Below are 27,761 nucleotides of genomic sequence, written 5' to 3' on the forward strand. Positions count from 1 at the left end.
TCTGATAACCATTGTAGTTAAAAGTTCGGATTAGATGCATAAATATTACTGTGGGACAAATGACCTGAAATGCCATGGGCGGATCGTTTTAAGCAATGATAGACGTAAAAGGCAAATTGTTGCACTGATATGCAGGAATACAGCACTGGCAGATTGTTTATTTCTGTGCTGTTGCACGAGGAGGAGAGGTTTCAAGGTCAATAGTTCTGTTGTTCCAGCAAACCTGAAACATGGAAAGGTGAACTCTCTCGCTACCTGCATGTGTCATTCTTGATAGTTCTTCAGCCATTATTGAGTTACTCCTTAATTATTGAGGCTCTCTGGGGTGTTAGATCCTTCTCCTGTTTTGATCTTACACATAGCACTGAAACAGAGTCAGAAATTTCCCTTGAACCATAGCAGAAAAATCTTGGTTAAGAGGTTTGGGTTTTTTTTTTCCTGGTATCATTTTTTTTCCAATGACGATGTTGGTTATTAGACACTTTTCTGTCTTTAGAGTCACTTTTGGTTGTGGCATATGAATCATCTCGTATTCAGAGAATACAGAGCTTTGTGCCACGCTGGGTTGTGCTCAGACAACTTTTTATCCACTCTCAGGTTATGCCTCAGAACTTTGTGTCCAAAGTATAATAGTAGTGTCACATACCAATTTAAATTTCCCTGTGATTCCAATTCATAATAGATTTGTTACTCCTTCCTTTCTGAAACCAAAATGCCTAGCCTAGCATGATACTGGAATTGAAATGAAGGAGTTGAGAGAGGATCCAGCAGAGATTAAACTTTCTCTCTTTTGATAGCCTGTTTCTAACTTTGAAAGAACTTTCTTTACCGGCTGAAATGATAACTTGGTAAAACTTTGTGTTGGAAGAGAAACATCTAAATAATCCTTTTTTTCATAGTGAGCTCTAATTTAATTTCTATCTTCTGTCGTCCTTTTTCCCAGCATTTAACAAATCTGTTGCCATTGCCCCCATTAAGCAGATAAGTCTGCATGAGAAATACTATTTTCTATAACTGAAGAATGTCACGTCTTTTCATGTAAAACCTAGTACAGTTGTTTGAAACAAAAATGCATTCATTTCTGCCGAGAGGGAAGAGTATCTTTACCTATGTCAGTTGGTGCATTCTCCAAATGTTGGATGCTTTTACACAGATCAGCTAGGTTCATTTTTAAGATTAATTTTGAGAGACTGGTCTAAATCTCATGTCGGTCCTCCTAGCGAGATACCAAAATTGTTCTTGGCAGGCAAAGTAGTACAGTCCTAGCAGTTTGTTCACTCTAAGCTTCCTAGACTGACCTGAATTGTAAAACAGTTCATTTCATACCTTTTTAAGGCATGCATTAAAGCATACTTGCTGCCTTGGGGGATTTTTTGTGGGTTTTTGGGAGGGTGTTTTTGAGTTTTTTTTTTTTTTTCCTTAAACATTAGTTACCAAGAGAGCTGTGACTCATTGGACAGTACCATAATTAATCCAAGACTTTTCCTTGAGATTATACTGCATCTAGTATTAAACCATATTGTATGATTAATTCCTACTCCCAAAATAAATTTTTCCATTTCAGTACAAAGCTGGTAACTTCGTATCATCTGCTCCTCTGCTTGCTTAGTCTGATAAAATAAGTTGGTTTTCTGACACTGATTTGCTCTATGGATTCATAATGTGGTCCTCTGTTGAAATATTAATACTTGTACGTGATCATTCATTCCTGTATTGACTTCTTTTTTAGGGAGCACATAAAACAGATCATAAAGCTTCTAGCAAGTATCCGAGCACTGGATCATGCTGTGACAGTTGCAAATGATCACAACGTCAAAGAGTTAAAGATTTTAATAGAAGGAAAATAGACTTTTCCGACAACTCATTTTGAGCTTTAAAACCATTCCTGATGTGTAATTTATGTACATATGTAAAGTTTCTTAAACTGTAAAGTATTGATCTTTGTTTTAATACAAAGTGCATTCTTATATACAGCATCCTTTTAAAAAAAAAAATTTGACTTCTTTGAAAGCAAAAATGGAATCCCAAGATTGTCATCTTTCCAGAAATCAGATTTTCCTTAAAGTTTCTCAATCTTGTTTACAAAAATGCTTTGTACCCATGATTGGTAGCCATCTACTCCTGTTAATTGTTCCATGGCTAACTGGAATGTGTATAATATATTATGTGTAATACAATGTATGCGTATATTTATACCACCATGTTGCTTTCACACTGGATATAGAGATCTTGTACTGTTGGAATAAGCTTTTAATTTGCTAAGAAATACTTATTTTGACAATAAAATGATCATATTATTGGTCAAAAGGGCTGGCAAAACATTCAAATACGTGAAAATCATTTGACCTGAAGAGACACTTTCTAATGGAACCTGACCTTGAAAAAGCAGCTGTGCTGCACTCCAATTAGAATAGCTAAAAAATCATTTACATTCAGAATATGGACTCTTAAGACTGTTCTTAGAAACAAAACAGAAATTAACCAAATCAATGGTTAATTATTTTTTTTAATACAGGCATACAATGAGAACTTGTGATTACATACATGACAGCTCATCCTAAACCCCAAACACCTTGCATTTTAGGAGTAATAGTTTCCCCATGAACTCTGGACCTCCGTTCCTTGTGCAAGTTGATTAAATTCAGTTTGTGCTTGGGGATTTGGGGGATTTTGTTGGTTTGGGTTTTTTGTAACTTTATACGTGGAACCTGTTTCTTCTGCTTGGTATGGCTAAAGATGTCAAGCAAAATGAAGGTGAAGAAAATTTTATATCCTATGATTTTAAGTATTTATATTGTAGTAAATATTCAAATGTCACACTTCCCACTAAATACCATCTAAGAATAGTCTTGCAAAAAAAGCATTTAATGTAAATTAAAAAGAAAACACTTTAAAAATCTGGTTATTTACATTGGAACACTAGTGACTTGATCTTGGGGTCCAAGGCGTGAGAACAGCTGTAATAGCCTTGGATTAAGAGCTATTTCCAGGTGTGCCCTACTTCTGGGGGGAACTGTAGCAATAAATTGGCATACTGAATAACATAAGAAATCATTGTATTTTATGCTCATGTCATGTGGTATAAATGAGTATATGAAAAAATGTACAATTTGTAACATGCACACTTCATTTGGACCCTGAACAATTGTTTTTCTGAACTGTTGGGATTGATGGAGTACATTCAGAAATATCTGCTTTTAAAAATTGTTTCAATAAACTTGTCTGTCAAGGAGCTGTTGCAGTGCAACTTGCTAAGCTTTATTCCTTTAGGAAGGTGGTAAAGGAAATGGTGGGCGTGCTAGCTGCCACTCTCTCAATGTCAGAAGGAACAAATAGTCTTTAGAAGGTGGTTTTTTTGAGTGAACAGAAGTGTCTTTACTTTGGAAAAGCAATAGGATAAACACTGGAACTCATACCTATGTAAGGAGTAGTTAAGATATTCTGAAAGGTTATCATGCTGGTAGTTACATGCTTTAATAGTGACAGACATGACCTTTTCTATGCTTAAAATTTAACTAACTTTAGTATTTTGTTAGACTGAAGAGGACGTAAATAATCCATGCTGCCAACGTTTCTAAAAGAGTATTTATACGCAGGCGACTTAATCATCAGAGCTTCAACGTTGCAGAGTGTTTGGCTGAGGGAGGGAGAAGGGAGGGGGTAATCAAAAATACATAAAATGAGGTTTAAGTTAATTTGCTTGGTTTTTTTTATGAGGAGGAACAATACTGTCAGAAACTTCTCTGCATCTTAACCCATGCCTACCTTCCAGTCGCAGGATCTGCGGGGGTGAGGAGGCGTAGTTCAGACACCTTTTGCAGAGTCTAGTCTGGCGACTCTAGTGTAGCCACTGCAGTACAGAGCTTGGTGAAGGTTAACTTCCTGCCTGCAGGATAGTCTTTTAACATAGGTTTTTATAGTACAAAAAAACTACTGCCTGTATTCAGAATAGCTGCTACCCTCACACCTGTGATTATGTAGCGGGGCTGGGGGCAGGTATGGTATCCTGGACAGAATAAAACACGTGCAAGCAGTTCTAAGACCTGTGCTGCTAAGTTAGGTTGGTTGTCCAGCTGGATGCTTAGTGTTGCTGTTTGCAAATGAACATAAACAGCTAATACTAATGCCGGGGTGAAAATGTACTTTATTTGGGTATTTTAGACAATGGGTTTTCTTTAACTGAAATTACTGAATCAGTTGCAAAAATTGAGGAGCCTATCCTCTCTGAATATATTCATGTAAGCGCACATTGCATACTGTCAAATTCATTCAGAATCACTTGAGTAAAACCCCAAATGCCAGAGCTGCTTGCTGGTTTTTCCACATCCCGAATTTTGACTGCCATCTAATACATGGCAGATTCAGAGATCTCAAAACTGGAAAATAAGGCAAGTACTGGGCCAGGAGTTGTCAGACTGGATTTTCAATTACAAAATTTTTAAACAGCTGGGGATAATAAAGCTAGGGAGCATGGGAGAAGGCTTGGAGTCAAGTATTCTCTTTTGGTGCCGAGTGCCTCTGCTGAAAAATGTGGCCTGTTCACAAAAGATGGTTAACAGTAATCCATCTGCACTGAAAGCCCTCTTCAGCCTTGCTCTGCTGCCCACCCGGCCTCCCTGTGGTGGTGGTGTGCTGGGCTGGGCTAACAAAACAAGGGGAACTGGATTTGTTTTGGAAATTGTGTTTACTCACACTCTACTGCCTCCCTGGGAACAATACTCGTGGTCAGTCATTCGCTCGCTCTCTTCCTGGTTGCAGTTCAGGGAGGAGAAAAGCTACGGGTTCAGGACATATCTGCTATCATCTCAAACTTCGCTTTTCTTCTAATAGTGTATATAACTACAGAACTTAAACGCAGGTCAGTAACTTTACAGTAGGTGTGCGCACCACCAAAGGGAGCTCCAGACTAGAGGAGCAGCAAAGCTCAAGACAATTAAAAGTATAGACGTTTTCCTTCAATTCAGATTGTGACTTGGACTGTAAGGGAGGGAATGAAAAAAATATCTTCCTTGTAATCTCATTCTAAGTTATAGCTACAGAGAAATCTTTTTTCAAGGTAAGCTGTAGGCATTTTCCTAATTAACTGCTGCGGAAAACAGCTATTCATATTACACTTAGCCCGTCCGCCCCTGCTACGATGACACCATATGGCCATGGTACCTAAGCCCTTGTACACTTGAGGAGTTCCTCCCTCCTGACCCCTTACGACGTCGTATTTGGAGAACAATAACATGAAGAAACTTGCAGCAAAGTATGCTTACAGGTCATAAGTACTCTAACTTCTCATTTTGGGCAACGTGGCACCTTTCCTATGCATAAATGGTTAGAATTGTATAGACACTGATTTTATGTAAATAATGTTACCCAATTTTATTTATAAGTGAAATAACCACTTTCGCGTCTACCACTTCACCTGTATCTCATTTATTGCTGCAGATTAAACACTAGTAGCAAAGTGGTCATACTTAATGTAATGATCTTTAAACAACGCTACACAACTGCTGCTTGGTTGAGCTATAATCCAAGGACAACTGCTTTAACATCAGTCTCCCACAGTTTACCATGTGTATCTCACTGTTCACTACCAAAATTAACAAATAATTATAGCATTTAAGAGGCTGATGTCCTGGATGATGACAAAATACCACGTGAGAAGGTACTAACATGTTAAGTGATGTGGCAATCTTATTTCTGCTCAGAACCCTACAGAGGCTTGCAAAAGTCTAACAACCTCTTTAGTAGTTAGCATTGTTTAGGAAAAGGAAAGATGTAGAACACATAAGAAAAAAATTGCATGTTAAATTGCCAGTCAATGACATTTTTATGAACAGGATAATATATTACAGAATTATTACAGTTATTTATTATAACTATTTTATTATACAGCTATGTATGGTTACAGTTAGTACAGAATTACCTTTACCCTAAAGGTCACCAATAGCAAAGGGAAAACCTTGACCTTTACTATAAAGGAAAACAACATGAGACCTGAAATGGAAACATTTCAAGAAAAATTGTGCAGATACAGGGAGCCACATGATTCCTTTCTCCTCCTTTCAGATACATTGCATTTTCTGCAAAAGTTTGCTAATCGGTGGTTCTGCTTTCAGTTCTCCCTAAGTTACTCTACAAAAAAGGCACTTTTTAAGAAAGAACCCTAAATATATGTACGGGGGAGTGGGGGGGTGGGGATATGCACCTGCAGTTTGATGTACAGCTTGGGTAGAATGACTTGCTGAGGTTTTAACAAGCTGAACTGTCCTCTTGCACGTGGTGGTGCTTAAAAGCAGCCCCCCTGTCATCTTCGGTGTATTGGTTGCCCGGTGAAAACTAAGTGTCCTGTGATCAGTGCTCTAAAAGGAAATCACAATACCTGTGACCTGACCGTTAGGCCTTCCCTGCGAAGTCACAAGCAAACCATTCCTGCAGACGTTAGTAGTGGTGTGTACAGAAAAAAGAACTCTGAGGAGGCTTCAAAAATGGTTGTGGCAAGGAGGGAGGACGGTCGCGGTTTTTTGAGAAATTCGCATGCAACCTACAAGATGGATGACAGTTGAGCTGTTCTGCCCTGTATGTGGTACTCCAGACAGAAAACTGGCCTTACAACTGTCAGTTGAATTAGTCTGTCTGCACCATGAAATGTAGGATTTTTTGTCCAAGAGCATTTAATTTCTGTAATTTCTGTAATTTCTGTATATAACTAAAACGCCTTAAATATGCAGAAATAAATCAATGGGGTTAAAACAATCACATGGAGACAAACTTAATAATACAAGAGCCTGCAACTTAAGGCTCCGCTCCAACCAAGACTTAAGCATATGGTTTTGCTCAAATGCGTGAACTGTCCTACTGACTCCGCTTACATTGCACTTGTGCTTCATGTGCATAGTTAAATGTTTTCCTAGCGCAGAGACCTGGAGTAAAGCACAGATGTACCTCCAAGATTTAGTATAGTATTTTTCTTAAGTGTTTAAGCCCAAATTCTCATAGCCTAGATTTCACAAAAGTTCTTGAGTATTGTCTATTTACTGTCTTAAGACTTTTGTGGTACCTAGCTAACAGAAACCATTGAGTGGGGTGTAGGTTGCGTGACTATGGGCCTCACACACCTTGGGGACATGTGGCTCAAAATCCTTAAACGACGTATTGCCATTTTACCCAAAAGCTCCAATCAGGATAAAACATTCACTGAACTAATGGTACTAAAATGATAGCGTACACACATGGTTGCTACCTCAAGGAGCTAGCAGTTCAGGGAACCTACCTCTGCAGACAAGTGGTAGATGGAGCAAACTCAGCTTTAAAGATGTAATAAGCGGTAGGAGTTGGCAAGAATAAGGCCTAATGTAAATGCTAGGAAGGCTATGCAAACTAAATATCATTTATTTGCTGTTGATGTGCCAATTTAGCGATGTACAGCACCACAGATGCCCCTGAGAAAATGGTAGTTTGAACACTTAGTGGAATGGGTAAAACAGTTGTTGGCCTCGCTGCCAGTGGCGCACGTGCCAGAGCCTGGCAGCCCTGGGCTGCTGCTGCTGCCAAGGGGAGAGGTGGGCTGTGCGAAGCTGCTGATACTGCTGAGGCTGAGGCTTACTCTCTCCCCATTTTTTGCTGTTGCTGTTTTTTGCACTCCTCCTCCCAATTTTGCAGCACGATTGGCAGGCCCAGAAACCCTCCCCTTCCCCTTTCAGGCATCCTAATTCTGCCTTTACATGTGTCTTCCCTGTGCCAGATGCAGCATGGCCCTGGGCTTTCCCACCTTCCTGAGACCAAAGCTAAATGTTGCCCAGGTTGCTGAGAAGTGTTGCGCCAACTCTGCTTTCAGAGGACAAAGAAGTTTTAAACAGGTTCTGCTCTGATGCCCGGTGAAGTCATGGTGGGTTGAGCTTGGACTGCAGCCAGATGCCCACCCAGACGCTCTCTCACTCCCTTCTTCAACAGGACAGTGAGAAAATAGGATGAAAAAGCTCATGGATCAAGACAAAAATGGTGAGAACACTTAACCATCATGGGAAAGATACTTGACTTGGGGAATCAATTTAATTTATTGCCAATTAAAGTAGATTTGGATACTGAGAAACAAAGATAATTTACACAGCACTGTCCCTCCCCACCCCTTTATCACAGGCTCAACTTCACTTCTTCATTCCCAACTCCTGTACCCCCCCCCCCGCCCCAGTTCCCTGAGCTCCAGTTACAGAGGTATTTCCCAACATTTCCGTATATTTGAGTTGGTGAGATTCTGAAATTCAGTTGGCAGGTGGGGAAAAATTACCAAAACCTTTTATTACACAAAATTGAAAAACAAATTAAACTTTGCTTGTACTATGCTTTGTTATATTATGCAGTATATTACATTGGTAATTAGTTAGAATCAAATATTCTCACTTTCCATTAACTTATGAACAGCAGTATTTTCTGAAGTTAATAATAGCTTTATCAAAGCTCCCACTATTGGATAGCAATACATTTTTTACATTCTAAGCTGATGTAAACTGATACTGCTGGATGAAAAATGGGACATGAGCCAGCAATGCGTGCTCGCAGCCCAGAAAGCCAGTTGTATCCCAGGCCACATAACAAGAAGCATGGCCAGCAGGTAGAGGGAGGTGATTCTCCCTCACATGTGGCTCAATGCATCCAGCTCTGGGGTCCCCATCCCAAGACAGACACAACCCTGTTAGACTGGGTCCAGAGGAGGGCCACAAAAATGGGGGCCTCCCATTTGGGAAGGCTGGAGCACCTCTCCTATGCAGACAGACTAAGAGAATTGGGGTTGCTCAGCCTGGAGAAGAGAAGGCTCCAGGGAGACCCTACAGCAGCCTTCCAATACCTGAAGGGGGCCTACAAGAAAGCTGGAGGGGTACTTTTTACCAAGGCCTGTAGTGACAGGACAAGGGGCAATGGTTTTAAACTGAAAAAACTTAGGTTTAGATTGGGCATAAGGAAGATATTACTTATGATGAGGGTGGTGAGACGCTAGAACAGGTGGCTCAGAGAATATGTGGGTGCCCCATCATTGGAAGTGTCCAAGCCCAGGCTGGATGGGGCTCTGAGAAACCTGGTCTAGTGAAAGATGCCCCTGCCCATGGCAGGGGGGTTGGACTAGATGGTCGTTGAAGGTCCCTTCCAACCCAAACCATTCTGTGATTCGATGATTCTGTGATTCTGTTTTCAGCTGAGGCACTAAGCAAATAACAGAGTAGTCCATTTTCAACTGCATAATATAATCTTTTCAGAAAAAAAAAATCTATTACCCTGAGGCAAAATGTGTGTGTTCATAAGAAAACCACCACACATGCCATCTGAATATATTTTATCTGCTAAGAAAACTGAATAAACTTGAGACATCAATTGTTTTATGCTACAAAAATATATCATTTTAGCCTTGTGTGTATCTTGTAAAGCAACACTTAAATTGCTGTCCCTCTTAGTAATCTTTATGCATAGATAAAACCAGGACACACTTGCTTTGATTCCACAGCAGCCACATCGTCGTTCTTTTAGTTTTACATTCTCAATGGTAAGAAAGTTTAATGAGTTTCTCTGTGAAGCTATGCTAGAGATGGTTCAATTAACGTGTCTACCATGAGCAGGTGAGAAATCGCATAAGCTGTGATAAGCTGCTAGCAATTAGGCATTCTAGTGATTTCAAAACCCATGAAAGTTATCTTTAAATAGACTTTTAAAATACCATACTTTTATTTACTTATAGAACACTTTCTCTGGGGTCATCGTAACGCATGTAGGAATTCAGCCAGCTAAATACACACAAAGATTACTTACACGGTATTTTACTGGTGGGTTCTCTCCCACCACCGTACTCCATTTACCTGGTAATTAGCCGTGGTAGGTATGCGGGATAAGACCATATTTTTTAAATATCAAAAAGATTACATTTACAATCTACTGTTTCTTTAGAATAGGCCAGAGCTATTTAGGGAACACATATAAAATGTAACTTTTAGTTTCAATATAGAGTTTGTAAGACCAAAAAAGGTCTGTGAAGGGTAAAAATGAAAAACAATGGAAGCTGATCTTGGATGAGAAGGTAGTGGGAAGAAATGCTACAAACTAACAACAAAGATGGCCCAGCTCTCATCTCAGGAGGTGACTGTACTTCTCATACTTGTCCCTATGCATATTCCTCCATTCAAATTATAGCCTCAGTGAAGAAAGTTTCTCCAGAGTTTTTCAAATTTTTCTACTTCAGCTCTGCACTCAAAGTGACACCCTGGCCCCAGCGTTACCTGAAGTCCAGCAAAGCCCACTTCTCTCTCAATTTTAGCACATAGTCCTCAAACCTGCCTTCTGTAGTCTCCTCAGCAGCTTGCAATGTATCACTCGCACAATACAGTAAAGCTCCTGTGAAGCTGTCCTCCTCCTCCGCTTACAGCCTGCACAGGCTGAATGGAAATTTCCAAAGCGGTGCTTATGCCCCCAAAACTTTTAAAGCCCGTCAGGAAAAGGCAGGCTTTAGCCGTGATTCAGTGCTCCCACCTGACCCGAGGCACTCGCTGAGCACCTACACCGACAGCCTCAACGCCCAGCGCAATTTATGCGGCGAGGTTTTTCAGCTTGCGCTGCTATTCCTGAGCCTACCCTTAAGATTTTTCTCCCTGCTGCAACTGTGAGAAATACACAACCGCGACTGGGGCGGACTGTGTTTTAACATAGCCTCACCATGCACCCATCCAGGGCACATTTTTCAGCCCTGAAGCCTGCAATCCAGCACTGCAATGAGACAACACGAAAGGGGAACTCTAAGGGCCCTCTTTTCGCTTTTCCCTCAGGGGCCACGTTTCCCCAGGCTGAGCTCCACCCTGACAGCAGGAATCGCCCAACGCTCGGGCTCAGCGTGCCCCTGACAGGGCCCCGGACCTAGCACACGCGTCGCGTCGCGTCCCTCAGCCGCCCTCCCGCTCTCCCGTGGGGCGGCTGACAACCGCTTACCGGCCACCCTCGCGCCCCGCCTCACACTGGGCCCTCCGCCCCCGCGCTGCCGCCATCCCCCTCCCCCCCCCCCGCCCTCTACCGACTTCCGGTGGCGGGAGGCGCAATGCGGAAGGGACGGCGGGGCCGGAGCGGAAGTGAGGTCCCGCCGGCTCCCGCGGCACCGAGCGGAGCGGCGCGGAGCTGCGCGGGCGGCCGTCGGTGGCAGGCGGCGCGGCCGGTGAGGGGGGCGACGGTACCGCTGCGGCTGGGGCGGGTGTGGGGGGGTGGCGTTCCGCCCCTGACAGTGCGCGGCGGAGCCGCTCCGCTGTCGCTGTTGTGGGAGCTCGGGCGGCGGGGGCGCCGCTGGCGCTAGACAAGATGGAGGCTCTGTCAGCGTCGCGAGTACCGGCGGCACCGTGCTGTGGCGGGCGGCAGGTGGGAGCGGAGCGGGGATCTGCTGGCCCGGTGTGCCGGCTGCGGGGCTGCCTCTCGGGCGGGCGGTGGGAAGCGGGCGTGTGGTTGCTGGCCCCTCTCCGCCCGCCCGGCAATGCAGAGGGGCTCTGGGTGGGGGGCCGGACCGGCGCTCCGGGGCGGTGCCGCGCCCCAGGGGCTGCGCTGGAGGGCGGGGGCCGGCATGACCCTACCGGCGGCGTGAAGTCCGTGATCGCCCCAGAGGCTGCGGACAGGAGCTGGAGGGAAGGGAGAGGGCAGAAAATCCTGCTCCCGGCTTTCAGGGAGAATCTGCCCTGCCGTTTGTTTCCTGAGCTTAAGCCCTTAAGATTTGGCAACTCTCGCCTTTGTTTATAGTTTCTTATTTGGTTTTTAAATTATTGTTTTAGAGGAAGACCTTACCTCCGTGGCTTACGGGCAGTTTCACTAGTACAGTGTTTTCGGTCGTCAGCCGCTGCAGGGGAGGGTTTAAATCCAAACACAAACCTGCTTTCCTTTAAAAAAAAGAAAAACAGTATAGGTTAACGTTTTTGTATGATCTTTTAAAACGTCTTAACAGCTTTAGTGTTTAAAATATACGGTCCTTTTGTACAAGGTCAGAATCGGTAAAAGAGATCTAGAATTGAAGCCTGCCCAGGCTTCTGGTCCTCTGCATTTGGCATTACTTTACGATTAAGGTAGTTGCCATTCCTACATACTCGTGGTGGCTAGAGATCCTTATTTTCATTCCTTTTTTTCCGAAGAAGAAATCCTTTGTATTAAATATTGTGAATGAAATTCTCATCGTTTCTGAGAAGCTTTTAAATAAATCTTTTATTTTGAAAGATGTTTCTCTGGTTAATTGTGTTTTTGAAAAATTTCAATGTTGTCTTTAGGTAGGCCCTATATTTGTTTTGGAACATGAGATAAAATAAGGCTCATGACCTAGAAGGAGCGAGCAGGTCTTTTTTGTCGTTGTTGTTTGTTTTTGTTAAACATGTCAAATCCCTAGGAAAGGATGCAAGTCAGACCTGCTTTGCAGAAGGTATCTGGAAGTGCATGAAGGTTTCACTAACATCATCTTGTGTTGGACAGGACTGCCTCTGATAAAGGCAAAATGGCTTTCAGTAAAGGATACCGTGTCTATCACAAGCTGGATCCACTTCCATTCAGCGTGATAGTGGAAGCCAGAAACAGAGAAGAATGTCTCATGTTTGAATCTGGAGCTGTGGCTGTCCTCTGTAAGTCGATATGTTTTGATAACTACAATGTAAAAAGTACGCACACTTGGCATTGTGTAAGCGGTTTATTTATGGAATATAAAGAAGCAACTATTCTGTTTTCTTATTTGCTAATTTTCATATCTTCATCTCTTGAGAGAGAATTTTATACATTTAATTACATTTCATCTGCATGTATGTTTCTGTGTATACTAAATTTTCTTCTAATAGCTTCCAACAGCATCTGCTTATTTCTTTGGTTCTGAGCAACCTTCTCCTTTTGAATACATGATAACATTAATTGAAATTCTCTATGTTGTATTTCATAATAAAATAATTCTATTTTCTTAAATGGTACATTATCTTAATTTGTTTTTTATCTCATTTTTTTATCGTGATCTTTGATGGCTTTTTGGTTTTTAGCTTTATTTTGCCCCTGTATTTTTAACCTATCTTGATACTCTGTATGGATTTGTCTTGTAATAAAATTAGTAACACTTGGAGCAAGGTGTCTTGCATTGCAAAGTTATTTTTAAATGTTTTCAGTGATAAATGCATTAAATGTTTTCCTTAAATTCTTTTTGTCCCTCTCCCACCTCCCACCTCCTTTTTTTTTTAAGTCCTAGTTGAAGGAGGGCACTGAGAAGTACAGAAGAGATCTGTGATGCCTGTAGATAGGGTTTTAGATTGTAGTTCGGTTTGTATTCTTCAGAAAGCCTGAGCACCTGGTTGCACAGGGGTTCTGAGCTTGTTTTTGACTCTTCTACAGAAAGCTTTCATACCGTGGAAGTTTTTTTTTTTTTCCCAGTCAATAACTTTTTGATTAATTCATTCTGATGCCTGTTTGAGGTTTTCTAGCGTCACTATTCTGAGCACCCGATGAGAAAATGAGAGATTTGATTCACTGCCTGATGTCTGAATTGACTCTACCTACCTTTCAGGAGGATGCTCTGGCTTTGAGACTGTGGAGTAGGCTGAATGGGGAGTGTGTTCTCTAACACGACTCAGAGTTAGAAATGTGATTTCCAGAGACTTGAGATACATTTCCTTTCTTTGGTATTTGCGATTGCCTCTTCTATATACGAGTGTGCATCTTGGCAGTGGTATGGTCTCTTTCTGAGATGCCTGCTGTACCTATCTCCTGTGTAAGGTTCTTAAAAGTCAGGCCATAGAGTCATCTGTACTGGACAGGCTGTATGAACAAGTGGTCTCTAGCATACAGCTTAATCTGCATCTTTAATGTGCGATTAGAACAATCTGCCGTTAACTGTTAGAGGCCTAGTAATGGGACATGCCAGCATGATTGACGTTATAGCTGCAATTGTATGATGATCCAGGTGAAAAACAGTAAGTGCTTTTCTCCTATTTTTAAGGGTTGTTTGTTTTTTTTTTTTTGACACAGTTTCTTCTTACTGTGTATTTTAAGTAATCCCATTGATTTTGCCAGAAGTATTTGAAAGGCATCGTGTAGTGTGGATTGGGTTGGGAATAAGTGGCCAGTCAAACCTAGCGAACAGGTTTAGTGAAATCCATAAAAGAGGAAAAATGCTTTGAATATCTGTGGAAAACTTTATTTTAGTATGTATTTAGTAATCACTGCACATGCTTAAGCTACTTAAGGAGCAATGTATTAAAAACAATTTATTTCTGGAAGTTATGCTCAAAAAGGCCAGTGAGTTAGTTGCTTTTTGTGCTGTGATATACTGCACGCACCTGGATAAACTTTCTTCTCTAAAAATTAAAAACCATATCAAAGTTCCTGCCCTCTTCTATGCGTCATGTTTTTACCAAGCAGAGGAAGTTTGAAAGCCTCTCTTCTCTTGGATTCTGTACTTAGTAATAGCATGTTATTAATCTATAAAGGTTTGCCCTTGGTATTCTTATTGGTAGGTTACAACATAGTAAACATTCATACTTAGCTAGAAGTGGTTACTCTGAATATGGTTGTCAGTAACCTTAACCTATAAACTGCTTACTCTTCTTCTATCTGGTAGATGGGCATATTTTCCCGATGCATATTTAGCTATGGCATTTTGCTTTAACTCCCTTTTTGTACCTAAACTCTTCAGGTACTGAAACGTGATTCTTTTGTTAACGGTTGAAAGATCACAGCGCTAGAGTTCCCTGCTCAGGATTCCACACCCCCTCCCCCCTCCTTCTGCTTGCTGTTTGTTTCTGGTATCTATTATTTTCAATACATATTTAAAGGAGTACAATTATTAGTGCATGGGGAAGATTTTTAAAGTACTACTGCGTCTCTGCAGACATGCCACAGAGACTAGTCAGAAGATTCTAGTCTGTAGCCTTACAAACTTCTGGATACTGCTACAAATCTAAAAGCCAAAGTTAATGAAAGACTGACCTTTGGGAAGACTCTCCAGCTGTTTGTAAAATCTGTGTGAATAGATAGAAAAATGGTCAGGTCAAGTACATATCTGTTTAAATCCAGAACGGCATCACTTTAAACTTTTAAAAACTCATATTTTTTGCAAATAGTGCTAACACTTTTTAGACTCTACATAAATTGACAGTACTGATCTCAAAATGTTAGATATTTTTCAGAAGATTTTATTAAATACTAAAGATAAAATAAGGTGTTCAGCCTTATACCTGATCATAGTTCTTACCTGTGCGTAGAATGTATAGTATAGGCACTACCTAGTGAAATACACTTTACCATCGAAGGTGATTCACGTGGCTCAGTTCTGAGAGCCTTAGTGAAATGCATCTTCTGGGGTATCCATCTATAGAAATTTGGGTTTGAAATGCGCTGAGAGAAAGGAATGAAAGCTTACTGATCCTTTCAATATCATCTTAAAGGACGTACATCTGTCATTTTGCTGAGGGAAGGATAACGGTATTAGCCTTCATCCTCTTTACATTCAATGAAGCATTGCAAGATGATTCAGAGGGTTTAGTTAGGTCTCTGCATGAAATGCTATATAACACGTGTTGTGTGATTTTCAGTGCGTCCTGTATGTATGTGCACTGAATCTGTTATTCAGATGCCAGAAAGGAAGACAGTCGAAGGGATAGTTCAGAGAGGTGGTAGCTGCATAATTATTCCGTCTTAACGTGGAAGCAGCCCAAGCCACGCTTCTGCTGGAAGTGTTCTCTGTGCTGCTTGTAGTGTGGATTAGCCAACATTATGGTTGCCAAAACATCTGAGAAGTACTTTGCTTGCCTTTATATATTTAAGACCTATTTTATTGACTCACACCTAGTATTGGGTTAGCCCAAGATATTGAAATCTGAGGGGATCCTGTCAACTTGCTTCTCAAGGCCTTGTAAGAGCACTTAGTTTTAAATGTCAGCAGCTTCACTGCAGATTTGGTTAAAATTTGGTGGGAGGATGTCATAGATCTATTTTTTCTTATTTGACATATAAAATAGACAGTATATTTGTTCTTTGAAATAGGACTCTCTAATGAGATATCTTACCTGTGAAGATTTCATTGACCAAGCAGGGGGGTGTTCTCTCTCCCTGTTCCTCTCTGGTGAGTCAGAACGAAATGAGTGGGAAGCTATCTTTACTCCTGTCGCCTGCAATGAGTAAAGGAGAATGTTCTGTCGTCTGGGAAAATAGTGAGCCCTGAGTGGAGAGAGCAGGAGCTTCGTGCACATCCTTTGACTTCAGTCTTACGGCAAAGCTGAGAAGGGAGTGGCTGTGAACAGGAAGAGGCGCTATGCCTGCCCTGAGCCTTCTGTAGAGCTAGATGAAGAAAGAGCTGTAATAACCTGTGTGTAGCAGGCATGCTGGTATTCATAGTCGTGGTTAGCAGTGCTACTCTCTCACCCATTCACATTCTTTTTAAAAACAAAATTCTGCCACACTGCATTCTTGGGGAGTGGGGGGCAGGGTGGGGAAGCAGATATGCTATTATCTATCCACAGCAATAGATGGGATATATTAATTCTGCAAGAGATTTTAAGTTGATATGGTGCTTGAGGAAGCTTAGACACCCCGAAAAGAAAAATACTGACAGATACATTTGATGAGTGCCTGCTATATGTACATAATTATTAAGGAGGGTTACATTATGTGTGCTCACAACCACAGTTGTGGTTTTTTTTCCTTCGGTGTTTGCTGCCACCAGTAATGAACTGTCACTGCGTGATTCTCCCCACCCACACGATAACGTTTATACAGATTTTTGAGTGGGACCACATCCCCCTTAACTAGGGAAGGAGAATATGGCCAAATAAATTACTACATTCTGTTTTTCATTATGGGATCCTATAAAATAAGCTTAATACAAATGTTTTCCTGTTTTATATGCCTATATAAAGGTCCAATAATAAGAATTAAAATTCTTCAAGCAGTGATTTATCCTCTGGAAAGAGTGTCTTTCTGTTAGAGAGGAAAGGTCAAATCGAGGGTGTGGCAGAAAAATTTTTAAACATATTTTGATGTAATATTATATTCATCTGAAGCCAGTTTGAAGGGACCAGCGTGAAGGGACTAGGATGCAAAGGCAAATAGTAATTTCACCTTCCTGTCTTTATTACTGTTTTGGTTACGTGTCATCTTCCAGACTATGCCTTCCCATTAAACAGTATCTTAAAACACTTTAGAAGCTGCAAGGAAGCAGCAGCTACAGTGGATGGTGCTGGTGGAGGAGGCTGTTGGCTGTAACCTGTTCTGCTGTCATCAGGTGCCTTTCTTAGGATTCTGCCAGAATTCACTGTCCTTTCAAATCTACTGGGAATATGTTCCCCTCAATGCTTTCCAGGCATTTCCAACAAAATCACATGGTTTAACAAAGACCACGTATGCTAGCCTAGCATGCTTTGAAAAGCACAAGAAGTACAGTTAGAATCTTCCCAGGAAGTTGGTGGAGACAGTAACTCTTGCCTGGAGGACTATGACCCCTTTGAATGGCATAATGGATTTGCCAGAATTTGGTCCACAGTTCTGGAAATATTAAAAATAAGTTACTTAGAACAGAATCTGAAGGCTTTTTGCTCCTTAAGATAGACTATTCTGTATGTGTACCACAGCCCTTTGCATAATTTTCACAAGGGATTTCACTGACAACAAATAATTCTCTTTATAAATATTCCCTTTTCAATTCAGTAAATTCTCCTTTCTGCGGTAGCACATGTGATACTAAAAGTCTTGGCTTTACCCCTCTGGCCATCCAGTGAATGATAGGTCTTGCTAATTGTCTCTTCAGAAGCCTAGTTTGCATACTCCTGGAGTTACTCAGACATAATTCAGAAAAAACTAATTAGCATTTATGCATTTCAGGTAATTTGGTAGCTTTTTTTATGTGCTAGCATGGATTTCAGTTGAAAATTTTGTAATTTTGTGAATTGACTTGTACAGGCAAAATATTCAACTGTTGGCTTTCATGTAAAATAACTATATTTTAATCAAAGCATTCAGTATTAGAAGAAAATCTTTGTAGATTATTGGTGCTATAAAGTTTTGTTTTCAGTAGAGAACATGCAACAGGGTCAGAAGGCCCAAATCTGATGGAAAGGAAGGGCTTGTAGGCTGTTAACATAGGTCAGCTTTGTTTTCACACTTTTATTCCTCAGTTTATTTTTTTCCCCCTTGTCAGTGGTTTTAGTTGAAATGATACATTTTGTGAAATAAATTTGCATAGTATTGAAAAATGGTGTTAAAGCAACCAAGCCTTTTAGTGTAACAGATGAGCAAATTTTTTTTTTTGTCGTTCTTCCAAACAGTGGGTTTTTTCCTAGTGTATGTAAATATAACTGCTAACATCTAGAGATGTCTGGGGTTTTTTTTTCATTGCTGGGTGGAGGTGATTTGTTATTTGGGTGTTCCTCCCTGTAATCTTAAGATACTTGTTGATTATGGTAACATATAAATGTCTTTGTGAAGGGAATAATGGTACTTTGTAATTTGAACTAGCAAATAGGGTGAAAAAAATCCTATTAATTCAAAGCAAATATTGTATGAATTATGGCAGATTTAAATATCAGCTGTCGTCCAGTTTTCTGTGCATCTATTCCTGTCAGCAGACTATCATAAGAATTAAAATGGTTCTTCAGTTGGTTGATTTATAAATGAAAGTGGTGACTCCACTCTGATTTTAATGTCACCTATGTGGTAATATTAAAGTGTTGGCTTTAATTTAAATACTGAAAGTTAACTGTCTTAATTTGACAAAAAGCTTGAAAACCTCAGTCTTAAAAGCTCAAAATCAAACTGTATAAGAATAGTTCATAATATTTTAAACTTTTTAAACTTTTAAAGATTTTTAAACTTTTTAAAGTGTCAGTAGCGTAAGCTTTTTCTCGTCTAACTTAAATGAGAAGTCTTGTTTCTGAAGGAACTGCACATAATTTCAGGGGCGTGTCTTTGTTCCTAGCTCAGTGTCCCATGTTCTAGCTGGGAATTGTAGCCACTAACTCACAGCGTGTCATCATGGCACCTTGTAAACCCACCAGGAAGAGAATATAACTGTAGAAAGCCTAAATGATAACTTTTAACGTGATCTTAGCTTTATAATTGTTAAAGTTGAAAACCTAATTTCTAATCTGTAATTAAGCAGAATAAATGTTGAACCAAGTTGTCCTGAAGACAGGATTTTTAATGGGATTCCATTTGCATAACAGTAAGAGAGCTGACATAATCCCTCTAAAATATTTTAATCAGTCACCTTTTTCAAATGAGTCAGTGGTTGATAAGGTGTGATTATTGCAGATGCATGCTTGTGATTTAACTTGGAACAAATGAGATGTTAACATTTTAAAATACTGTGACCTATTAAGTTTTGATAAAGGTTGACTTGAAATTATTTTATTCTTTTTCTCTTGACACTGCAAATGAGGCTTGCAGGCTTTCTACAAGAATGCGTTACAACTTGACCTGAAAACCACATTAAAAGTGTTGTGGTTTTTTTTGTACTGCTAAATAGCAAGTCATTATTTCTGTTTTAGAAATTAATCAACTTGAATCTAATTAATGCAGTGGGTTAAGCAGAAGCTGCTTTTAATTTCCTTTCTGCTTAAATCTGAACTGACACAAGGTAATAAAAGAAATACTGCCTCATAACGTTTTGTGTACATCTTTAAATACAGATATATGTATGCTTGCATTGTCCACTGTTTAGTGCCCCTCTACAGTATAATTTAAAACCTAAGTCCAGTGTTATGGATGAAAATTGTCATTCCAGCTGGTAATTTCTGTCTTTTGAAGTTGCATGTCTTAATTAATTCTTCATACAAAGTTTCATATTTTTTCAGACAGCCTTAATTGTGTTCCCTTACTTCCAGCTATTTAAAGATGAATAAATAGAAAAGTCAGTTTTTCGAGGAAAAATAGGTTCATTAATTTGTAGGACTTAATGTTTTTCTGAGTGCATGTTTATATTAGCTGCATCTTTTTCAGGATACAGAGCTCATAAATCAAAGTCAAAAGGGTTCTCATGGCTGCAGGCCAACCTACCATTCTGTGAAGTGATGTTCTTATTCGTTAAGAATGTCACAGAGGAAATGAGGAAATGCTCTTGGAAATGCTCTTCCCTTCTGTCAGGGTTACCTTAGCCTTCCTGCAGTTTAACTTCCAAGCTGTAGTTCACCCAGTTGGTAGTTTCAGCTATTCATAGAGGAAACTGAAACTTGGCTTTGCATACACTGAATGTAAGATATTATAGTGATGGGGTCTTAGCCATGTATTTCTCTAACTTCAGTGGCTCTTGCATATCTGGCTGTATCCAATGACTTTACATGCTGAATGAAGTGAGAGAGCATAGATCTTCATGAAGCTTACTGCTCTGGTGAAGAAGGAAGAGTCAAATATGATACTTACGGGGAGAATCTGGATGGTTCCAGAGCACTTAGGTTATTAACACTGTCTGGTATGGAGTGATATGAAAACTTGCAGATTTACTTTTGGTATCTTCAGAAATGGGAAATGCCGTGTGCAGTGGCAGTCAGTAATAGATTATACTCTGGCATGGGCGTTTCGTTTTTTTTTCTTCTAGCATCCATTAATGAGAGGTATCCTTATTGCTAGCACTGGTGGAGATGCTGGCTCAAGAAATTCTTGTAAATGTTTGGCGGCTAAATGGACTTTTGATCTAAACTATTGGTACAACAATTTGCATGTTTTCATAGCATGATTGCTTCATGTCAGGGCCATGAGGATACCATCAGCCCTGACTGTTGCTGCCCAGTTCCCCTGGGGCTTCCCCCTCCCTGCCCACAGCTCAGGACCCCACTGCAGTCCCCTCAGGGCTGTCAGTCCCTGCCCCAAAGATGCTGCAGCAAAGTGCTGGTCTCCAGCTCTCTGCAGCCCTGCCCAGCCTTTGCCTGTCCCTGCCCCCATGGCCTGCTTGGCCTTTCTGGGACTGTATCTGGCCCTGGTTACCCTCACCGGGCTGACCCTTGCTCGCAGACTGACATCCTGGGCTGGCCTCAGCCCCATCCCCATGGAGGTGCCTCGTGTCCTGGACTGGGGCTGCCCCCAGCCTGCCCCGTCTCCCTGGGGAAGCCCCCATGGCTACCAGTTCCCTGGCCCCCAGGGAGATCCTGATCCCCACAGTGTCCCAACAGTTCAAATGGAAGAAAATAGAAAGGAGTGTGATATAGCTGTGTCTTGTTCCCGATTTAACCTTAGTTTTCAGAAAACGCAAGTGCCTTTCCTTAATATTGTAACACTCCAGATCGTGGGGTGTCCCTTATTGTGCATTACCCCAAAAGCAGCCTGAGCACTGCTGCAGTCAACCATCCAAAACATCCCTGCATAGCGTGGGTTGGTGCTGCTGCGGTAGGGACAAGGTGGCAGTGCGGTGCTGTGGAGTTGCTCCCTTTTCTGCTGTTGGTGCTACTTTTGTGGCTGCTTTCTTTTTAGCTCAGTTTCTTAAGGAAAAGCAGGTTTATGTGTTAACCATTTTTTATCCTTCTGTATTGGCCAATATCAGTCATCACCAAATTTCATAATTCTTTCAGATTTTGTGGACGCTGACCTCTAGAGGTTCAAATGGGGCCCTCAATGAAGGGGAAGAAGCCTTATGAGTTTATGTTATAAAGTTGTAACTCGTAGTAGTCATGATGTTCCTTATGGTGGGGTGGTAGGAGCGTGTTGCAGGTAAGCTCTTTTGTGTCCCAGCTCCCTGCTGCAGGGCCTGGGAAATGCACCTTGAGCCTAGACTGAGTTCTGCCGAGGCAGTGGCTGAAACCTGGGTGTAGGTTAGGATGGGCCAGGGCAGGATGGATGAAGTGAATCTTCTGAGGCGTGTGATGTTTGCCATTTTCCCATGCCAATTCTGGCCTTAAAAAAAAAATATGAAAAGTGCAGGCAGTGTGAGGTAGAAATCCTTACATGCCCCCTGTGGAAAAGCTTTTCTCAGAGTTCAGACTGTATGAGGTCTAAAGTAACTGGAGAATGTGGCATAAAGTGCTTTTGGTTGGTGCTTGGGTGCTTTGTTAAGAAAATAATTGACTAGTGACAGTAAGTTTTTCTATTTCCATTTTTTGTCCTCATTTTTGCAACCCTTTGCCGCTTTATTAGCAGTAGCCTCTTTTGTTGATCTGAATTTGCAAGGCCCGTATTACTTAATTTACTTCAGGCATTTACTTATTAAGGCTTAGCAAGGATGACGGGTGTTTATGCAATGGAAAAAGGGAATAAATCCATAGAATACAGAAAAGCCATTGTTCTGAAATGTCATTAAATGCTGGTAGGTGCCTTTAAGAAAAATCCTGCAAAAATCTTGAAACTAGACCTCATCTTTCATTAATAATTTGAAATGTTGAAAGAAGAACATGGCAGTTCTCTGTTTACCAAAAGTTGAGTTTAGAAGAGTACGTTGACATAATTAAATGCTTGCTGGAAAAATGGATTGAAAGAACTAGGTTTTGAAGTTTAGAAGTTTTTCCTTCCAGCCTGATGGTGATCTGGTTAAGAAAAACACAGTTTGGTGATGCTGACAAAATCACTGTCTGTAAACAATGCGTTTAAATTGGCTGTAAGTCTTAACGCTCATTATGGGTGAGGACTTTGGAAATAATCATGCTGCTATAACTCTCTTGTCTTTAGCATCTGGATTACAGGAATACAGCATATCAGTACAAATAGTTAAAGAAGGTTGTTTTTTTTAAATGCTTCAATGTCTTTTAAAACATTGAATGAGCTTAGATTTCAGGCTGAGGTTAAATAATTGTTTCATCTATATTGGAGTTTCTGATCCACTTTAAAAATAAAGCTGGCAGACATTTGAACAGAAGGGGTAGGCTTGTGCACAGGCAGGGCTATGCTAAGCTTAGGGAATACTCATTAGAAAGATTCACAAGAGTAATTCTGAAGAAGATATAGCCGATGTGAGAGAGAGCACAGCAGAATGCCAGGGCAATAGGTATTTTGATTTACACTCTTCTATATGTCAAATTCTGATTATTTTTTTTTAGTATCAAAGTGAAAATTAATAAGCAGATCATTTCTGATGAGGGAGGAGGTGCTGATCCTTGGTGATCCAGAAATCTCTATCCATGTCTATCCAGTGGCACAGCTAGAATTGTCAATCTTTGCACTTCAGGTGCAGTCTCAGTCATGAACAAAAGCTCAGGGCAGGTGGGATCTGGTTTCTGCTCTGCAGCATCTCTGTCACCTGGCTGTGCAGTCAAGCTTGTGGGCCTGGTTTTTCAAGTGCTGATTAAAGTTCTGATGTGTACACTAACATTAATTCCCAGGTGAATAATGGTATATACACTTCAGTTTCTTCTAAAAATATTACAATTTTTTTTTTTCAAAAATGTCTGAAAATTGTGTTTTCCTGATCTAAGACATGGCTTTTAAATTCTTTTATCTTGTGGACCTGCAAGAGTTTTGATTTCCTTGGAATATATCTGAAACTAGCTAAAATGCACTTGTGATAACCTTGTTTACTTATCTGGAAATAATACTGCCGCATCACGGTTATATTCTTGGAGAAAGAGGATAATTTTTTTCATTAAAAAGCAGCATTTAGTACAACTCTAATTTTAACTAATTACAGGAGAACATTATAATGGAACTCATTTGCCTGTGTTTTAGATGCTTTTTATGTTAACAGATGACTATGATGTTAAAAATTCCAACGTTCTCCGTTAGTATCACTTGGAGTTTTTGCAAGTCATCTTTTTGTTGCCTAAAAACATAGCATGATCATACTTGGTCATAAAATCACTCATTTTCCATTATAAAATGCCATATGCTTATACATATTGATTTCTTTCCAGAAGTTTCACGTTAACGCTACTTTTGTAGTCTCTTGGATTTTCAGTTTAGAGTGGACTCATTCTCTCTGCCATAGTGTAGGGTGTTTATATCATAAAACTTTGTTTTCTCTCCATAGCTTCCGCAGAAAAAGACACAATCAAGAATACCTACTCCAAAGTAATGGATGCATATGGGCTCTTGGGTGTATTAAGGTTAAACCTGGGTGAGTATAATATGCAAGACCGTAGTTTTTAATTTGGGAAAGAAAATTGTGCTCCTCCTGTAGAACTGCACAGCGCAGCATCTTCACAACAGGAACTGGGCTCTTTTCTTTTTACTTCTTGTCTTTGTAGAGTAACTTGCAAGTTTGGAGCATTCCCAGAAATGAGGGAGTGGACAAAAATAACTTCCGTTTTCACAGTCCCTGTTATTTGCAGCATAGTTTCTTCTGTTTGCGTTTCCTTTTCTTCTATAGAACTTGAGAATGAGTTCTTGATGCTGTTGGTTTTTTTTTTCTTGTTGTACTTTTTTTCAGGCAAACTGGGGTCAGATTGTGCATTTAAGCATGCATATATATGTGTGTGTGTGTGTCTGTATATATATATACACACATCAAAGTCACGTTCCAGTGAGATTGTGTTACACATGCCTTTTCTTGTTTTACAGGAGACACATTGTTACATTATCTGGTTCTAGTAACAGGATGCATGTCTGTGGGAAAGATTCAAGACTCTGAAGTTTTTCGAGTTACTTCCACTGAATTTGTATCGTTACGAATCGATTCAACAGATGAGGATCGTATTTCAGAAGTGCGCAAAGTTTTGAACTCGGGAAACTTTTATTTTGCATGGTCTGCAACTGGTGTCAGTTTAGATCTTAGTCTCAACGCTCACCGCAGCATGCAGGAGCACACCACTGACAATAGGTTTTTCTGGTGAGTTCATAGTGCATTTTATCAGACATTAGTTTGTACAGGCATGCATTTCTCTATATAATCTGCGGCAAGTTTTTATACTTTATCAGCTCTTAAATGTACACCTTTGTCCCACAAATGTTGATGAGGTAGAATAGAATTATTTTAACTCTAAGGTCATAAGTATGTTATTAATGATACAACGTTTCCATGGCCACTTACAGTTTCTTAATTGGAAGACACAGATTTTCACTGCTTATAGTATTATGCTTTGATCCAAACAGTTGTTGTGATGTTGTGTCTCAGCTTTGGTATCTCTTAATTCTTAATCAAGTGTGTCAGTTTTTTCAAATGAATGTGGTAATGGAGCTTTAAAGAAAATTTTAATCTTTTGAAGATTCTGGATTCTAAAATGGTGTGTTGTTTATATATAGTTTCCAACTTGGTTCCAACATATAAAAGGGCTTTAAAAGTTTTATTACACAGGTAACTGTCATGTTGCTGATTCTGTTGAAACAGAGCAAGCAGGCTACGCTACACAGTGCACATTGCTTGGCTGCTGAACTCGCTGTCTTTTTACAGAATATTTTAGAAATACTTCTCTGTAAAGTCAATGCATACTTGGTTCATGGGATTTAAATCTTCATTGATGTTTGAACTGATGTGTTTGATAAGTTGCTGGTTTTTTTTTTTTAATTGGAAGTTTAGAATGAAAAGGCTAAAATAAAAGTGAATAGCTTCAACCTATATACCAAATATGTTATTTGCAATTATGGTAGAATTTTCTGGGCGGTGACAAAACCAGCCGTCTTACTAGAGTTTACTTTTCTTTGCTATGCAGAAAACTTTACTTCCTTTTTATACAAGTGAATGTTTCCAAAGAAGATCAAAAGCCAAGCCCCACTAGAGTGAGGTAAAACAAAAAAACTCACAAAACTCAAACTTCAGTCTTACTACAGTGTTGATCAGTACTGTTTAGTGCACAGGTGTATCCATACTGGATCTTTCATTTGAGCAGTAATTGGTATTAGAGAACAGTATATGCAGTATATAGTGTACCAACACTTAACCCTGAAATTGTTATTTACAGAAATTTGAAAATCAGTTGGTTATGAATGTACTCCTGGAAGCTTGTCTGGGCAAGTGATGTGTTATGGTGGCGTATAATAGAAATAATCAGTGTATACTGACAAGAATTTTTTTTCTAGCTTTATTTTATGGTGGTGTGAAACTGAGTGGCTCTTTACCCGTCACAAAAAGTAACCCTGTAATTGGAATTCTGACTTGGCTTTCCCAGAGTCCGTAATCTTTGACTTCTCGAAGCGAGGCTGAGTGGAGAAATATAAACAAGCTTGGAGTGGTTTGGGGTTTTTTTTATTGTTGTTATTTTTGGGTTTTGTTTGTTTGTTTGTTTTTTGCTGCGTGAAGAGCAGAGGCTATAAGAGTTATTTTTTAAGGTCATTAGAATTCATGGCTTCCCCCCATGTTCTTACTGTGCAAACACTTAAGTTGTTCTCTTGTAAACTTTGCTATTTCAAGTACGTTTAAATAAGAGTTATGTCATAAAACAATAACATGCATATTTTCTTTTTTTATTTGTAGTAGTAGGCATAAAATATAAAAAGTTAGTAGCTGGCTTAACAATTTGAGCTGTATTTGATTTCTTTCCAGTTATTTTAATTTTTTTCCCCCGCTGATAGGAACCAGTCACTGCATTTACATCTGAAGCACTATGGTGTGAACTGTGATGACTGGTTGTTACGTCTCATGTGTGGAGGAGTGGAGATAAGGACGATTTATGCAGCTCACAAGCAGGCAAAGGCTTGTCTCATTTCACGACTAAGCTGTGAACGGGCTGGCACCAGATTTAATGTCCGGGGAACAAATGATGATGGTCATGTTGCTAATTTTGTTGAAACAGAGCAGGTATGTTACGCTACAGTGCCCATTGCTTGGCTGATGAACTCAAGCATGTGTGTGGATAGTTTTTTGCCCTAAATCAACAGATTACAGGGCAAGTCTGTAACGAACAGATATTGGAATAGTTCATTGGCTGCTAAATAAGGAATCTAAGTAGGTTACATAATTTGATGATCTTGGTTTTCAGTGTAGCTTAGGGCAAGGGTATGCATGGGTCTGTGCTTCAGTAGCTTAAGAAGCTGTTATCTATCAGCTGAACTGTTGCAGGTGGCTGTACTTCCTTTTAGGCTCCTGAGTGTGGACTTCTTTTGGCCTGAGCTAATAGTAAAGTAAAAGACCTTAGAAACAAGCAAAAGAGATTTTTGGCGAATATATGGTACCTTGTGGTTCAGGAAAGATAAAAGCATTCATATGGTTACCTAACACAGCTCCTTTGAAAGGCAGTTTTTAAAGTCACTGTAATTCCACTGCATTCGATTGCATATCTTTGCCCTTATTATACAGAAGAGCAAGAAGCTATTAAATCTGTCTTTGCTGGCCTTTCTTTGCTCACTTCTTACGATAACCTAGTTACCAAGATCTTGTTCCTGCAACTCTATTCATGTGAGTAGGTTTCTTTGGTTGACTCACTGACTCTTTGCAGAGCCTAAGTGACTTCAGTAGGATTTTATCCAGGAAGGGCTCTTCTTATACATGCCCAGTTTCAGTAGTTTAATCAGAACACTGTTGTTACAGTTTTTCTGTCCGAGTTTCCTGGCAGGCTGATGTCACTAGATGACTGTGGCATATCATTTTACTTAAAGTTTTCTTTCCTGTATACTAATAGACCATTGTATTTTGGATTCTGATGCACAAAATCCGTGCAGGTGTTCTGAGTAGGCTGCATTATTACTTTTTATGCATTGGTGTACATTTCAACTTCCTACAGGGAGGTCTCGCCAAGTTTTTTAGAACAAGTTACTCTTAGCACAGAAGTCATTCAGGCCCAAATAATAAAAGCTTGCTGTATTTTCTTGGACATTGTGAATCATGATTCTGCAAGGAAGCATAAGAGTGCCAGAAATTCTTTTATGAATTGTTCAGAGGGGATAGAGAGAAAAGTCTAGGGAACACAATATTTTAGCTTGTAGTGTGGAACATGTAATATGTAAATATATTTTATTTA

The 27,761-nt window shown here is 40.1% G+C and overlaps 2 protein-coding genes across 15 annotated transcripts in view; both read left to right on the plus strand.

Annotated features, from left to right (window-relative positions):
- PAXBP1 (PAX3 and PAX7 binding protein 1) overlaps positions 1-3,232 on the plus strand; it is a 28,133-nt gene extending 24,901 nt beyond the window's left edge. Inside the window, exon 17 of one of the 2 annotated variants that reach the window (XR_012661798.1) lies at positions 1,730-1,983. Coding sequence is in view for 1 of the 2 variants with exons in the window: in XM_075100933.1 (XP_074957034.1) it covers positions 1,730-1,847 (118 nt within the window). In the remaining variant the exon portion in view is untranslated. Of the gene's footprint in view, positions 1-1,729 lie in introns of both variants that reach the window. The other variant, XM_075100933.1, reaches the window with a different exon arrangement.
- A 7,828-nt stretch (positions 3,233-11,060) lies between these two features.
- Positions 11,061-27,761, plus strand: part of SYNJ1 (synaptojanin 1) — a 68,433-nt gene continuing 51,732 nt past the window's right edge. For 11 of the 13 annotated variants that reach the window (XM_075100952.1, XM_075100955.1, XM_075100961.1 and 8 more), the window contains exons 1-5: positions 11,073-11,176; positions 12,463-12,608; positions 23,900-23,986; positions 24,430-24,697; positions 26,377-26,602. In XM_075100952.1, the coding sequence (XP_074957053.1) occupies positions 12,485-12,608; positions 23,900-23,986; positions 24,430-24,697; positions 26,377-26,602 (705 nt within the window). In that variant the 5' untranslated portion in view covers positions 11,073-11,176; positions 12,463-12,484. Of the gene's footprint in view, positions 11,177-12,462; positions 12,609-23,899; positions 23,987-24,429; positions 24,698-26,376; positions 26,603-27,761 lie in introns of all 13 variants that reach the window. The other 2 variants (XM_075100964.1, XM_075100970.1) reach the window with 1 other exon arrangement.

The sequence above is a fragment of the Phalacrocorax aristotelis genome, chromosome 1 (genome assembly GCF_949628215.1).
Source record: "Phalacrocorax aristotelis chromosome 1, bGulAri2.1, whole genome shotgun sequence".
NCBI lineage: Eukaryota > Metazoa > Chordata > Aves > Suliformes > Phalacrocoracidae > Phalacrocorax > Phalacrocorax aristotelis.